General features: G+C 40.8%; 1 protein-coding gene across 1 annotated transcript in view; it reads left to right on the forward strand.

Annotated features, from left to right (window-relative positions):
- LOC101652384 (netrin receptor DCC) overlaps nucleotides 1-16185 on the forward strand; it is a 363431-nt gene extending 347246 nt beyond the window's left edge. The window contains exons 20-21 of the mRNA XM_045296053.1: nucleotides 12447-12589; nucleotides 15255-16185. Coding sequence (XP_045151988.1) covers nucleotides 12447-12589; nucleotides 15255-15344 — 233 coding nt within the window. The 3' untranslated portion in view covers nucleotides 15345-16185. The remainder of the gene's footprint in view (nucleotides 1-12446; nucleotides 12590-15254) is intronic.
- Nucleotides 16186-16895: the final 710 nt, after the last annotated feature.

The following is a 16895-nucleotide window of genomic DNA, read 5'->3' on the forward strand; positions in this document are numbered from 1 at the left end:
AAGTAGAAGTTTTCAAGGCTTGTAGATAGATGGTCTTGCTGCCTAAGGTAAGTCCTACAGTGTTTACAAGAGATAAAATCTAGAAAAGGCTACAGTGTCCTGAGTAGAAACCATCTATTTCAGAGGGTGAAACATAAGCTGATTGAGATGGAAAGGTTTTCTTATAGGCTGATGGCCATAAGATGACAAAGAAATAGACAGTTACAAGGGTTACCTTTCAAAAGAAAGAAAAACAAGCGAACAGGTAAACAAGGGTGACAGGAAGCAGGAACGTCAGGTCCCAAGGTGAGGGGGTTTCAAGCTTGGGTCTCTAGGGAAATAGCCATTAATTAATGGAAAGAGGAAAATGAGCTGAGAAGTGACTTGAAAGGAGTGGGAGAAGAACCTAAGTTGATATAAACATACTGAATATAAAGATAAGGGACCTATCAGAAGAAATACACTCACTTGCACATGGCGTAAATACGCTAACGCCATGTAAAACACACAAAGGGCAGAAGACAAACTAGATCACTAGGAGTTCCTAAAATGTAGGAGCTGATTTTCAGGCGCTCCCAGGGAAAGAAGCAGTTACAAGAGTTACCTTTCAAAGAAAGAAAGGAAAAACGCTAATAGAATAAAAGCAAAACCACAAGCGGCGTGGGGGTGGGGTGAAATTTGGTAACAACCTATCAGACAAAAGACGAGTCTCTAAAAAGCATAGAAAATTTCAACACAACAACAAAAAGAGAGTCCAGTGAAATAATAGGCAGATGGTGCAAGCAGACATTTTACCAAAGAAGATGTTCAGATGAAAGACAAGCACATGAAGACATAATTTGCTCTAAGTGACCTAAAACCAAATCTGCTTCTATTGAGTAAATTCCAGCTTATAGACACTTATACAATTCAGGATAGAACCTCCTCTGTGGGTTTCTGAGGCAGGAAATCTTTATGAGAACAGAACGCTTCATCTTTCTCCTGCAGAGCAGCAGGTGGAGTAGAACAGTTGACCTTGAGCTTAGCAGCCCAGTGTGTAGCCCACTATGCCACCAGGGCGCCTTCCATTAGCCATCGGAGAGATGCAAATCACAACAAAAATGAGATGTCATTTTATCCCATACTAATTGAAAATTTTTTGAAAAAGGAAACAGCAAATATTGGCAAAACATGTAGCGTTTGGAATCTCCATTCCTTGTCCGTGGGCTAGAGCTTCAAAAACTTCATGGAAAAATTGAATTAAAATATAATGGAATGTTTCCAGAATTTTTTGAAGTGCCCTTGGATGATCCAGCAATTCCAATTCTTGGCAGATATCCTACAGAAATAAGAGCTGTGACATAAGTAGATACATGGACACCCATGTTCATCACAGCACTCTTCACAATAGGAAAAGATGGAAATAACCTAAATGCCTATTAATGGAAAAATGGAGAAACCAGCTATGGTGCATGCGTACAATGGGATACTAAACAACACTAAAGAATAATGGCGAATGTGTACATATTCCATAACATGGATGAAACTGGAGGACATTTGCCGAGTGAAAGAAATCGATCACAAAGGACAAATATGGTATGTGATCATTATTATAAAAAATCAAGAGAAGGCTCTCACCCTCATGGAAAAATCATCTGATGGTTACTTGGGATAGGAGGATAAGGAAGAATAAGTCACTAATAAGAGGATATACATGTATTAACTATTAACTTGGGGGAAGTGAAAATAAATAAACATATGCCCACATACATATATAAATAAACAGCAAGAAGTAAAAATTTAAAAACATATTGACCAAACTCATCAACGAAGTAAATTTCTTTGATAGTTCAGAACATTATTGTACCTTGCAAGCATTATTCATAGCATTCATTTATGATAAGAGAATGTCAGCTTAGAAAAGATTTGGGTTAAATCGATAGTGCGAGGATCCAAGAACGTAACCTAGAAGTCGTATATTTAACCATAGTCATCATGTCAATTTGTATGTTTGTGTGTGTTATTCGATGAGCTGTATCCTTCTTAAAACTGGAAAAAATATGTTAGTTCAGGATATTGAAGTTTTGTTTATGATTAATTAAGGTGATATTGTACAAACAGAATCCTCTGTGGAAATACAATTGTATAAATAAGGGGAACTAGATCTAATATTTAGAATACATTGATTTTTAAATAAACTAAATTCTATTTATACAATCTATGAAATACCAGAAACGTAATCTACCGCGTGCCGATGGGGATGACTTGGTTTCTGATGACGTTCTCCGCAGACTGCATCATTCATTCCACGAGTTATAAGCAACTGCTGTCTGGGTTTCTGCATTCTTCTACAGTTTCTGATGTTTTCACAAACTACTATGGGAACTTCATGCAGTGTTATTTGTTTCTTTATGAATTGTGAATGTGACTTTTCTGAAATGTGATTACAGTGGACCCTCGTTTATCGCGGTTAATCGGTTGTAGGCCCTACCGTGATAAATGAAATTCCGCGAAGTAGGATTCCTTGTCACGATGTGCTTTGCTTCCTTGTTGAAAGTGAAAGTAGCCATAGCACGGATGTTTTTTCCTCTTTACGGATGGAGCGAACAGAAGACTCATTCAAGTCGAAATGGCGTGCAACCTCCACGATTTTCTTGCCATCTTTGATCATATCCAAAAGTTTTACCTTTTCCTGGATGGTGAGCATCTTCCTCTGGTGCTTATTTTTATTGTCAGAAGGCTTAGAAGAAGCAGCTCGTTTAGGAGCCATCATAGGGCTTAGATAAAATTTCTTAAAAATCGCAAACAATTACAGTACACTCTACAAAAGCAAAAATGCATCTGATACATAGCTCCAATACCTAGCGATGCAGACAGAAGCGTGTACAGTATGAGCCAATCAGTGGTAGTAATGACAGAGCATGCGCTGTTACGCAAAAACCTCGATAGAGTGAAACCGCGGAAGTCGAAGCGCGAAGTGGCGAGGGTTCACTGTACTAGGATATCAGCAAAGATGACATAAGAAAGGAGTTTTGTTTTTTTGAACTGTTTTTATTGAAGAAAAGAATTGACAATTTTCTTCCTTGGAGCACAAAATACCTGAATTGTTATAAATCTAAGGAGATCACACCTGTTACTTCTTGTCAGAAATACGGGAGGAAAAGTTGTAAAGAAAATTGAAGAATGAACTGAACAGAAAGCACATACGTCCTTTTAATAACAAACGATCAGAAAATGACCTGAAATATCTTGAAGTTAACTGAAGGATCCCTTGACTTGAATAGTTGGGGTCTGCCAGGTGTTGAGTTTTGAATCATTGTTTGGGAGTGTTTTGCTTTGTATTGTGCGGGGCCTTTGTTAAATTGTACTCATTCTAATTCCTGAGTACCACAGAGAAGCAGCTGGAGGAAGAGAAATAGCACTATTGTGCTGAAACCATTTCTCATTTTTATTGATGATCTCCCCCATTTTCCCCTTCTTCCATAGATTTTCTGAATCAAGAAGGAGTATACCCAGGCAGAATTGAGTCCAAGTCTCTGGATCCTCTTTTTAATAATTATTATTTTGGTGAAAACATACCCAGAAACAGATACATCTTTTCAATGATTTTGCATGAAAATTCAATGATGTTGATTAGGTACTGTTGTAAGATCTTTCTCACTATCCATTTCCCACTGATTTCTTCACCACTACCTTAAACCCCCTGCGCCATCACCTTAAACTGCTCATCTGACCTTCTGAGTTACTGTCCTTAATTTGACTTCACAAAGCTAATTCTTTAAAAGAGCACAAGACTCAAGGTAGAGATACATTACTTAATATGCTAAATTATTGTTTGGTTCAAATAAGACTTTAAGGCATAGTTTGATTTAAAGGACAGATGTTATTTCTGAACACTGTTTTAAGGACTTATCCAGCCTCAACGGTGATACCTCAATCTATAAACCTGGATTCCACTAAGAATTGAAAATTCTGTTCTAACTCTCCCGAGTCTCCACTTTTGATCAAGGTTCCTCTATAAAATCTCTACTCAAAGCACTCCGCAATGGTCTCCAGGAACCATTCCATTTGTTTCTTTGTTTGTTCTCATGACAAAGCAAGGATACACGCATTCCATAACCTCTTCCAGTTCCTGGTTCTCAGTCTCCCATGGTTTCAAGGGAAAGGAAACCAATTATTGTACCTTGGATGATTGCTTCTCCGTAGCTTTTTCTTCTCGATGTTGCTTCTGTCTGCAGTAGTCTTATTCCATGGGAAGAGGTCCCAACATGTGTGGTGGCCATTCTCCTCTCAGGGATTGGGGGGTTTCCACAAAAGAAAACAAATTAGACAATGTTTCTGCCCATGAAGGGATCTAAGCTGTCGCTTTTTCAGTCATTCCCAAGAAGTCCCTTTATGGAATAACTATATATCAATCTGAGGTTCCTTTAACTCCTCTATGAGATTATCCCTCACCCATTATAAAGTGAAAAATAAACACCTCTCTTGTGTAGAAACTGCTTTTCATGGATTTCCACAGTTAACTCATATTTCTACACAGTGGATCCTTTCTTCCACTGAATGTTCTGGAAATGTTTCTCTTTGCAATCACTCTTAGGTTCCTCTGGATGCAATAAATGAATATGGGACTTAGATTCTGATTTGCAATGTTGTAGGACTACAAATACCAATAGGTAGAGCTAGTATTTATTCATAATTGGGGCTACTAGAGAAATTTCAATCGGGAACTTAAATTGCACATTAAATTACACAATAAGAAGGACAATCTGGAACAGATGTCAGCACTAGATCTGAGAGATTCCTAGGAAGCAAAAATATCGCTCTTACCCAGGTGGATTGGTAAAAGCAAGCCCTTTGCTCTTGAAGCATCTCTTACACTGTCTTTTCTATGATTTATCTTGTAAACATATACCTCAAGAGGGAAAAATAGACTGCAAAAAGATGAAAGATATTTGAAGGCAACTGTCACCCTTTGTTGTATAGAACCAAATTAAACTTTAAAAACATGGACTTTTTTTTTTTAAGTCAGAAGTTCCTAGGCCAGTGGTGCTGTTCTGTTTGCATTGCATTGGTTCAACACTAAGATTGAAACAAACCTAGTTGGAATCAAGGTAGAGAAGAGAGCACGGATATACTCATAGCAATTTTCCTTTTTTTTTCTTTCTACCTCTTTTCCATCACCCACTACCATCACCCTGCACTGTCGCTCTCGTTCCTTCTCCCACTTAATTTTGATTGCCCATTTCCATTAAGCCAAACCCTGTTTTTATCCTTGTCTCAGAATTAATCTGTGATTCAATAATAACAGAAGTCTTGGAATCAAACCCCATTTGCCAGCTGAATGGATTTAAGAAATTCTCTTATGTTCCCTCCCAGGTCTAAAACATGAGCAATAAGGTATGCTTTTAAAGCACATAGAAGAGAAGATGGACAAAGGTGTTTCGTTGTATTTTTGTACTGGGGAAATAATAGAAACATGGTGCTGATTACTAATTGGGGATCAAAGCTTCTAGAGAATTAGGGAGCCCTAGAAGAACTAGTGAGAAGGAGTTGGGAAGCTTGGTCCTCCCAGGCTGCCTGAAGGACTGGGACTCACAAGCTGTGTGCTGGAACAGCGTGTCCTGCCAGGATCAGGCCATGCCTGGTGTGCTTAAGAGATGCAGACCTTTGAAAACTCAAAGCCAGAGAGTTGGAGGCAAATTATATCTGAACACAAGTTAGGCTAAGAGGTTGAGGAGTAACTTTCAGAACATAGATTGCAATCTGTCACCCAGAGAGAGGAGTCCTAATAAACTCCATTTCATTGTGACTCATATTAATCCTCCTTCTGCAAGCAGGGATAGGAAAGGAGAGAAAGGGGGCATAGTCATTCGTTCCCAAGTAGACCAATGTCCTGTGTTCCTTATGTTTGAGGCAAAATAAGAAACTTTGGAGAAGAGCCCACTTTTCCTCTTTGTAAATTGCATTTACCATTCCTCCTCCTAAATTCCATTTACATTTCACACTGAAAATATAGTTCACCTTGTACACTAAGTGCTGAAAGATCTATTCGAATCATATATGTTTAAAATTAGCTAACTTACAGGACGATGGAGACAATTGCATCTAGGCACACCCAGGTACCACGTTTTTACTCCATATTTTATGACCATGAATTAAGATAGAAAGTGTGGATTTATACACATCCAATTTCTCCTACAGTCATCAAAGCTCCTTGAATATGTGACATATATGAGGCGGCTTCAAAAAGTTTGGAGTAGAATGGAATTGGAAGATAATGGAATTCTTCTGCACACTTTTCTAAGCCCCGTGGTACATGATCACACGATAAACCCATGCACAACCTAGGCGCAGGGCAGTAAGTTCGCAATACATATGCAATAAGCTGATATTTTGGTCCATATATATTTTAGTTGCATGGGTGTGGCTTCATGAAGTGAATCAGAGACAAAGTGAAGAAGGGAAGCTCAGTGTCTTAGTTGCCGTGTGCTGCTGTCATGAAACATACCACAAGTGAGTAGCTTCCATGAGCAGACGTGCTTCTCCTTCTGCCTTTGGAAAAGGCCAAATCAGTGTGTTGACTCTTGAGAAGGATTCCTTCTAGCTCCACATAGCTGCCTGGTGTCCTCGGTATTTCTTTCCCCTTTATGCATCCATCTTTCTGTCCGGTTTCCTTTTTAATAAGACACCAGGCAGTAGGTAAAAGGGTTAGGCTGCCACACAGGCAAAGCCACACATCCAAACAGCATCGTATGTCTGGGCAGAGTGGTGAGGACTTCACCCTCACTTGGAGGGAAACATAAATCAATCCATAACAGCCAGCATCTTGACTATCCACCAGGAGAGCTTGATTTTCCATGGGGGAAGGCTGGAGAATGAGGTAGGTGCGAGGCACCATTAGGGAGAAGGTGAACATTAATATTGGCATCAACTCATGACATGCATCGACTTTTGATTTGCCCCAGGTGAATCTCTTCGCTCTATTCCGGCTGCAGCTTTATCTGACGTTTCTCCCCAAGAATCACTTTACTTGGGAGAACTTTCTACAGGGAGATGCTAGCAGGAATCTGCAGCTGGTAGTCATATATTATGCACCTAATGAGCAAATGAAATGTTTAATAGCGGTACTGTGAAAATAAAGCTTAAAACTGTAAATTCCTGCTGAGGCTGCACCTCTGTATCTGATGCACACTGCTGACCCAGCTCAGAGCCTCGGCCTCCGTTATAGCTCCCCCTGAGTGGGTCCTGCTGAGGAGAGTCACATTAAAACCAAAGTGAAGCTCACTTCATTAATGATACAGCAGTGCAATACCATTTATTGAGCGCATTAACATCAAGTATTCCACCTAAGGTGGTCTGAAACACTTCTCCAACGTGCACCTGGGGTAGGGTGAACTCTACAGTGGTTTTTGATTGGACATTTGTAAATTTAAATGTATAATTATTCATGGATAATGTAAATGGATAGTAACTTAATAATACTCAGTTTTAGTTAAACTGTTAGCTGAAATTAAAAGGAATTTAATTATTTTGTGATTTCAATTTATAATTTCAATACAAGATAATATATCTCTTCTAAAAAGCAACTATGTAAGAATCTAATTATTGTAATTTGTGAATTAAGTATTCACCTGCTGGACAGGTCTTAGAATTCATTTGTACCAGTGAATTAGCTAATGCTTTCTAAATCTTAAGAATATAAAAGAAGCTCAAATATAAAGTCAAGTCAAGTAGAATAGCTATATTCTTCCTCTTTGGGTATTTTTACAGTTTAACTAATCTTAGAGATTTAATTACTTAACACATATAGACAGATAGACACCTAAGATCGTAAGACATGTGCTGTTAAGTCAATGACCGAACTGAGCAAAACTGTGTGTCTTAAATCCCAGGCTGGGACCTGTCCTAAATATTCAGTTTTCACTTGAATATTTATTTGAACACCCCACTAAGTCTGCCGACTTATTGTATAGACCAGACTCATTTTGAAATACTGGTAAAAAAAATAATACATGGGTTTAAAAATAATCTTGTCATGGTCAGCATCTTGGTCTTCAGAATTGGCGTCCCTCCTCCCTCAAAGCTTTGTCTTTAAGTCGAGCAGAGGCTTTCCAATTTCTCCTCTCACTTCCCACGACTTCGAGGTTTGCTCACCCCCACCACCCAGATAATGTCAGATTTCAAAATTACGTTCAGAGCCACTGTTCATATTTGAGACGATTCAGAGTGTCTTGACTGCCAATATAAAATGACAGTAAATTAGCGGCTGGGAGTCCTGGAAAGCATTCTCTTCGCCTATGTCCCACTTTTCTTTTGCATGGATACATGGATCTGACAGAGCCCACGGGAGTTCTGTTCACAGTATTCATGTTCACCCTCTGTGCAGGCTCCGACTCAGATAGACCAAAGTAGGAAACACTGTCAAACTCTTCTATCAGGTGTTGACATCAAAGAACACAACACCTAAAAGCCTACTCTGATTGCGACTGTTTCCATTAATGCTATCGGGGCGCTGGGTGTCGGGGGGAGGTCTAGTGGTGGCTCTCCCTCCTTTGGGGGACATAGCAGAAGGTATCGCTAAGACTATTATGACCCAGATGACCAGCGATCCAGGGTGGGTGAGCCAGCACTGAGATAACACAACTGGCTTGTCAACGGGTTTCTAACAGCCGCATGGAAGAGGCCAGCTAGTTAGTCTCTGAGGATGTGTAGAAAGCGAGGTTCTAACTCCATCTGTCATTGGAAATCAAGAAGAGGCGATCTGATGCGTGTGTGGTGGAGGTGGGGTGTTAGCTCAGGAAAAATAGTCTCCAACAGAAGCAATCTGTCAGCAGGTGAGAGTCAACACATTGGTTCCCAGTGACCCCTTCAGATGGAACCACATTCCCAGGCATCACTCAGGAATTCAAATGTCAGCAGACGCAGCTATTTTATCCCTTCAGCATAAGCCATGCCATAATGCTGGTTAGTTCATATTTGCGCATAGTGTGCATGGTGCTAAAGAGGTAGGCAGAGTTTATCAGGAGCTTAGTAAAGAGACAAAGGATCAGAGGCATGTCTCACGGCCCTGTGGACGAATAGGGATGCTGTCTAGACAAGCCTGACAGAAGCAAGTTACGTGTGGTGATCTATGAGTACATTCATGAAGGGAAAAAACTACTGGTTTACCAAATCTCATGGGAATCTAGGCTTCCTCTACATGTAGGTCTTCATATGTCTGAGGTCCCAAGTAGAAAATTATGGATGGACACAAGCAGACCTGTGGTCGGGACAGAGTTAACACACACCCAGCAGTGGGGGTAGTCACTTTCCAGCCCAGGATCTTTTGATGGAATTCTTTGCTTGAAAGCGTTTGTTCCATTTTCCTGAAGGGCAATTTTAAGACCACGGTTGTTCATTTGGCTGTTGATAAATCACTCCTGGGAAACTTCCCTCAAAGTAGTTTCCTTAGTTTCTGTCTCATGCAAAGGAGAGGAGAGAGGAGAGAAGAAAGAGAGAGAGAGAGAGAGAGAGAGAGAGAATATTTAAAGTTATAAACTGCACCAGTCAAGCCCTTTGCATAAAGTATTCTGGGAGACTTCACGTTCTTCTCCTGTCCTGGAGTTTTATTGAAATTAATTCTACTTTGATGTTTTGGTTTCTAGGTACCTCAGAGTCCTCTTCAGTAAATAAAGGGGGAGGTCCCAGATGAGCTCTCAATCTTCCAGCATCTCAATGTCTGTGGTTCCATGAACAGCACTCCAGAATAAGGCAGTCACTGAGCTTTACGCACTCTGGGTGTCCTTTGAGCCAAGACAAGGCCTCCTGTTTCTTTTGTAAATGGGAGGTCATATACATGGTCAACATTCAGTAGGTTCTGCATGTAGAACCAGTTCCTGGACACAGGGAAAAGCAATTGTTTCATGTGGGCTTGGGTTAGGGTACTTTTGATGACATACTTCTCTGTCTGATGGTGACACGGGTGGTAGACACAATAGAATATACTGTGCTACACACATATTTAGGATGTGAGGCAGAAAATACGCCCTCAAAATATATTCTTACAAGGAGCACTGTAGGCCACGCCCAAGGATTCAGTGTCACTGCAGGCCAAACAGCTGAAAATTATCTGTAGCAAAATAAGTATTAGGGACCTAGATAATGGGAAATTTTCAAAGAATCTTTATTCTCTTAAGTTTCTTCATATAAAACAGTACAGGCTCTACTTGAATGACTTCATCATCATCACTTATTTGTTCTCATGCCATTCTCTGTAGACAGTTATATTAAATTGAATTTATTTGAAGTATTACTTCAAATATAATGAATGTGTTAAGGAAATATTTTGTTGACAATTAAAAATAAAAAAAATCTATTCCATTTTAACTTCGAGGGTGCCTACATTAAAATTATAACCAAGAAATAAATACAAATAGGCATGCCTAAATGTGTGATTTTGCAGGTTGGTCCTAGACCAGTTCAGTCAAGCAAGTCACCCAATTTTTTTAAATTTCCAAGTGCATATAAAAGTTATGCTTACACTATACTGTAATCTATTGAGTGTGCAGTAGCATTATACAAACGCTTGAAATACTATGAAAATTACCAACATATGAAACAAAGACATGAAGTGAATACGTGCTATTAGAACAATGGCATCGATACACTTGCCCAACATTGGGTCCATATCTGCAAATCATAATAGAAAGAGGGCAACCAACGCGGTGTGCCCATCATAAATGACTGCAGAGGGGAACGGGAGTTTTCCAAGGCAATGAGCTCAGGTCACCTTGTCAACGGTCACCAATCCTTTATGAGAATTCGTTTAAAAGTTTGCCCCTTGATTTAGGGTAATGACCTAAGAGCCTAAGACATTACTAGGACTTGCACATCCTGTATCATCTGGAAGGCTGACTGATGGCCTCTCGCTGCCCGGTGTCCCAGTGCCTCATTGTAATCAAGTTTACAACAAAGTGGGCACCTGGGGCACTGTGTTTATAATCAGAGGGTAGAGAGAGAAGGATAGAGGTGGTCGTAATACTTAAATGGTTGGTTCACACCCAGGGAAGACCAGCTGGCTTCAGAGCGTCTTAAAGGTGAAGGTTTGCCTGTCTTTCAGCAGTGGAAAATTGATGGTGAAAATTAAGCATGCACAACTGACTTGAAATGATCCGTGGCTTAGCCAGAGGAACTTGACTCTTGTGGTGATTTCATTTCAGCCCAGCACCACCTCCATCACATTTAATTAATAATGCTAATTCAATTTATTCTAATTGCATAGGACTGTGAACATTTCATTTCAAAATTCTTCTGGTTTTAAAGCACAACATCTGAACTATATGAACTTTATGACTCTTTATGCTTTAAATAACATAGGGATAAAATAAGTTAACATTGAGAAAATCTATTTAAGTCAATGGTGAAGTTTCTTAGAGTTTTGTTTTGGCCTTGAAATAAAACACAATTGCGAGATGCAATTAATAGTTTCTAACCCCAATTTTCATACAGTATTTGAATGAGACTGCATGTTCCTTTCCATTGCTTCCTCAAAACCCTCATTTCAATCGGGTGGGTTCAATTAACACATTGATAATAACAAATAATTCATCCAGTTCAGGAGGGAGATCGATCTTCATGTAAACTCATACCTGTGCTTGTTCATTGCTAAATGTATGAACTTGGACACACTTAATTTCTCTCTTCTGGCATCCTCATCTGTAAATGGGGGGTGGGAATACTTAAAAGGGTTATTCTTCACAATAAAATTGCATGGATATTAAACTAAGCTGTTCACTCCTCAATTAAATAATAATAGCATTAAATGAAATTTAATTAAGAACAAAAGGTAGCTAGTATTTATAGTAGACAGAAATGCCAACTGGTAGAAACTCAAGTGTATTCCTAGTGATTTTCATAAGCGATAGAATTTCTTTTCTTGACGAAAGCAATCCTGATCATTTCAGAATTATATCACTTATTTTTGGTTTTGCTTTTAGTTTTTTTAATGTGAGAGAGAATTAGGAATGAGATTCTGGCAAGAGGGACATTGTTTCACTGCATCTCATACTGATTGGGAAACTACCGTGGCCATCTTGTCTACCTCCATAAATGTCTCCTGCTCCTGTTACACAATTTGGGCTTTATTTAGGTGGTTTATTGTGGGGCTCTCTCATCCAAAGCTGAGACTGGCACCAAATGAGGTTGCCTGACACTTTATAAGGCATGATGAAAAGTCCAGGGCTCCCAGACAGCCATTCACAGTGTGATTTGGAATCCACTTGAAATTGCATATGACGAGTTGAGCTTCATCTGGAGAGGCCTAATCAGAATCTGTCTACCATTCAGTAGACATAAAACAAGTCCATTCATTGTGTCAGAATTCATCTCTTGGCTACAGAATGAACAGTAACCTAAAATCAATGCCAGTCGCTGTATTTTGCTTACACGCTTGAGATTGTTCTCTGCAATGTTTTAGATTTCACTTTTAACAGCCCCGTCTTCTATTTCAGGGCCTACTCTTCCCAAGACTCATGTGAAAACAGCCTCTCTTGGTTTGGCTGGCAAGGCTAGATCCCCTCTGCTTCCTGTGTCTGTGCCAACAGCCCCTGAAGTGTCTGAGGAGAGCCACAAACCAGCAGAGGACCCAGCCAATGTAAGAGCAGCCTTGAAATCTACATGGTAGCATGGACGTTGAAGCACGTGCTGCTGGGGCATGATGCAGTCTCCGCCTGCGAGCACTCTCAGTTAACCCCCAGCCATCGCCATCCTGCTCACTGTTTCATTGTTGTTGGGGTTTTTTCCGCAATCAAATACTAAGAGAAAAATCATCGAGGGAAACATTTATATAGAGACTTAGTTAAATGAGCAATTTAGTGGGTACTTTCAGGTAGTCTTCAAGACACAAAAACTGCCAAGTGTTTGATTGTGACCAGTGCTTCAAATAGAGGTTAAGTGATATCAAAGATCAGATCTTATTTTTGCTGCTCCTAAAATCCCATAAGGCTTGTATAGAGAGAAATATAGCGTTTACATACATGACATGTGTATGGAGTTTATATGTACTCTATAGGGTATACATATGTAAATAATATGATGTATTATTTGTGTATGTGTGGAGGTGTATTCACTTAAAAGTGCACATGGGGAGGCTCCTGCTCACTGACTTTCCTCCAGGAAAGGCCAATGGCTAGTCCAGGATGGCATCCTGTTTTGTAAAGCAGACGGCCAAAGGAAAGGAGGGCCACTCTCAGTGAGACTGCTCACACAGTAGCCCCAAGAATGGACTCTAGATGGTGCAGACTGGACAACATGTCACTCGGTGATATGTCAGGCCACCATGAGTCAGCGCCAACCTGATGGAAAGTAGCAACTCGATACTTTTATTTTTCAAGTATAACACAAATAAATAAGGTGCACATGTGTCTGAGATGCACAGGGAACTAATGAGAGAGGGGTGGCACAGTTAAAAAATGTGGGTTTAATATAAAATGCAGTGTGTACATATATTTTATATATAGTTACATGTATATGTACACACAGGTGCATGTATATGTATGTATGCACAGATATGTGTTTGTGTGTGTATCTATATATGGTGTAATAGAATGAAGTACCTTGGCCTACAGAAAATTAAGGCTATATAGTTACACTTAATTTTTTTATTACGTATCAGATAGCTATATTCTGCAGTATGATTCAACGTCTTTTTGTCATTCTATCACTTATCTCTGCTTCTTGGGAGCACGTTCCGTATCACTCGTGGCACCTCACATGTGTTCCCTGGTGTACTTCTTGATTTATGCCACGGCACTAAACACGACAGAAAGCATGCAGGAACTTTTCCCAGAGTTCACTTTTACCTGCAGAACATAATCACTGAGGAACGGTGACACACGAATGTTCAAGGGATCCACGTCTCAGTGGATCTGTGGCGCGCAAACCTGTCCTAGTCAAGTGTCGACTTTAGTTAGCAAAGACGAGGTGAGCATGAGCCGTGTTTTCTGAGAGAAAAAGTTATCTCCCGAGGAAAGAAACGAAAACTAGGCAATTTAGGAAAATATAGGAAAAAAGAAGAAAAAAAAATACACTTTTCAGAGAATGAATTAAAAGGGATTCAGAAAATGTTTTTTGAGAGCTGCTATTTTTAAAAACTCCACTTTTAGATAAATATGAAGCACATTGAGTTTTCATTCAACAATTAGTATACATTTTGTTCCATTCCATTGATCGTAATCTATACAATGTAACAACAGTCTTCCTACTTCCTCCCTGTGTTTATCATTTCCATCCCTCCTTCCTTTCTACCGTCAGAGTTTTATCCCTGGGAACATACTGCTCTTTTCATCTTGTGTGGTTCACTCTTCCATGGACTGTTTACCTCTCTGGTGTTATTGTTTACTTGGGTGACCTAGCCAGTATTTGGCTGAAAATTAAGCCACAGGAGTGAGTTCAATTTTAGGCCTGAAGTGTGATTAATGGCCACAGTCTGAGGGGTCCCACCAATCTCTATCAGACCAGTACTCCCTGTCTTTTAAAAATTTATTTTTAATTGTGTTCCACATTTTGTTCTGATTCTAATGCAAACCTTTGATTGTGATCCCTTTTACAGCTGTTCAAAATAGTAGTTGGGTACCATCTAATTCTTCTGGTCTCAGAGTGGTAGAGGCTGGGGTTCACAGGATCCATTTGTCCTTTGGACTGTTTCCTTGTGCCTTTGATTGTCTTCACTCTTCTTTACTCCAGACACGGACAGACCAACTCAGATGGCCACTCGCAAGCGTTTTAGACCCAAGTCCACTCACCAAGTAGGATGTAGTACCTTATCTTTGTGAACTCTGTTACGTCAATTAACCGTGATATCCCCCTGAGAATGCAGTGCCTCCCACCAAGCTCAAAGACCAATGTGGAAAATATTTTGAGGCCTCCTTAAAAAGTTTGGGATGTGAATACTGGTTCTACATACAAACTAAAGTCATAACCCCCAGACTTTATACTGGCCAAAGCAAAGACCATGGCACTCCCAGGCACTCCCAGGTAGTGATGAAGGAACTTGATTTGAAACGGGATCTTTTGGACTGGAAATCCCCCTTTTCTTTCTTGTTCAAGGGATGAAACCCTGAAACCATAAGCAGTCACTCCCACCCCCTCTTTGATGATCAGCATCTTCATTCACTCAATATATTCTGAGTTCCTGGGGCTTGTTGAGAGGCTTGGGCATGCCAACAGCGTAGACCAACCAGCCCTGGCACCTGCCTTCCTGAAAGGACTGTCTCAATATTCACCTGTACTGATGCTTGACTTTGTTTTTCTCTCACCAGGTGTATGAACAGGATGATTTGAGTGAGCAAATGGCAAGTTTGGAAGGGCTAATGAAGCAACTTAACGCCATCACAGGCTCAGCCTTTTAACACATATTGCAGAATTGATGAGGTGGATTTTCCGGGAACTTTGCAGCGTACCAATTACCCATAAGCAGCACACCTGTGTCCAAGAACTCTCACCCGTGTACAGGCCATTTACCAGGACCACTCTGTTAAGGAAGATCAACTCAGAAGGAATTCAGAAGAAATGAACATCCCTCCTTCCACAGGTGTCAGGACTGGTTAAGTGGTGACGCCAGGGTCCCAACCTGAACTCAGTGCAGTGGCAGGCCTGAAGCTGCTAGAATAGTTCCGGGTCTGTGCCACTGCAGTGACCAAGCTGTCCCAGTGAATGCCTATGCTTGACTCTGTTGAGGCTTGTCCTTTCCGCTCTGTATAGGTCTTGTCATACAAAATGCTAGTGCATTATTTAAGCCTGTGTCATACCCTGGCATATCCGTAGGCTCGCTACTTAGCTTACCACTTCCACATACAAAGCCCCCATAGGCATTTTCTCACTACATAGCACCAAAGGATCGGATGTTTTCGCTGACAGCACAAAACATAAATAAATCAGCAAAAGGCAGCCAGCACCTGGGTCCTGGAACCCCATCCTTAGTCTTGCACAAGTGGTGGGTAGTAGCAAGGAGCTGTCAGTTTCACCCATTTTAGCAAGTCTTTGGAAACCCGCCCTTAGGTAACATTTAAGTGTGGAAAACAAGGGACGCCAAAAAGCTGCAACTTGTGGTCTCCTGTCAGCACCTGTGCATGTCCGGAAAGAGAACACAATATGCAATCTTCTCAGACACACGGTAATTATGTGCTTAAGCTTGTAATGGAATGCTTTTCGATTTGGGTGGCTTCTGTGCCGTCCGTCCCACACTGTGATGACATTTCCAAGCTTCCCCATGGCTATCTTCCTCTGGAGCCTGGAGCTGAGGCTGGCCAGAAGAATTCCCTCCTTGAGCCCCCGTTGGCAGTCAGCCTGGGTGGAGGTGGCCAGTTTCCCAAATAACATAGCCTCCAGGCCAAGAATCTCTGTCCTTGATGGTGGAAATGGCATTCTTTGAAAGCAGACCCCTAGGAAGGGAAGGAAAGTGGCAATGAGTTTCCAACTCTAGTTTCTCTAAAGGGATGCCGATTCTGCCAGCAGGCCTCCCCCCCCCCCCCCCCAGGCTTACACAGCGCAGCATGGGCAAGTGACAACTATTGGGCCATGTTGCCAATCGAGCTGGCTAGCCCTTGCCAATGTCAGGTTCAGGGAGGAGCAGAGGGGAAGGGACCACTTGACAGGCACGCGCCATGGTAAACCCAGTGATGACTTTTCCAAGCAGGCTAGGATTTTCAACTGTCCTTGCCAGGCTTGGAACACGCTGAGATTCAGAACATTTTTTTGTGCACACCCATTTAGTTTCTGAATTTTCAGCTGCATTGGGAGTTAATCCCTGTTTATGCAGCAGAGTCGCCAAAAGGGAGCTAGTTTGCATATTTATCAGTTAAGGCGACTTGAAAACCCACTAAGAGAGTTTCAGCTGAGGTATTCCTTTCAGCTCTGCCTTTGATTTCAAGCTTGACTAGGTCATAATTTTAAAAGAGCCT

Source organism: Echinops telfairi, unplaced genomic scaffold (genome assembly GCF_000313985.2).
Source record: "Echinops telfairi isolate 266 unplaced genomic scaffold, ASM31398v2 ScPeMD7_7400;HRSCAF=8409, whole genome shotgun sequence".
Taxonomy (NCBI): Eukaryota; Metazoa; Chordata; class Mammalia; order Afrosoricida; family Tenrecidae; genus Echinops; species Echinops telfairi.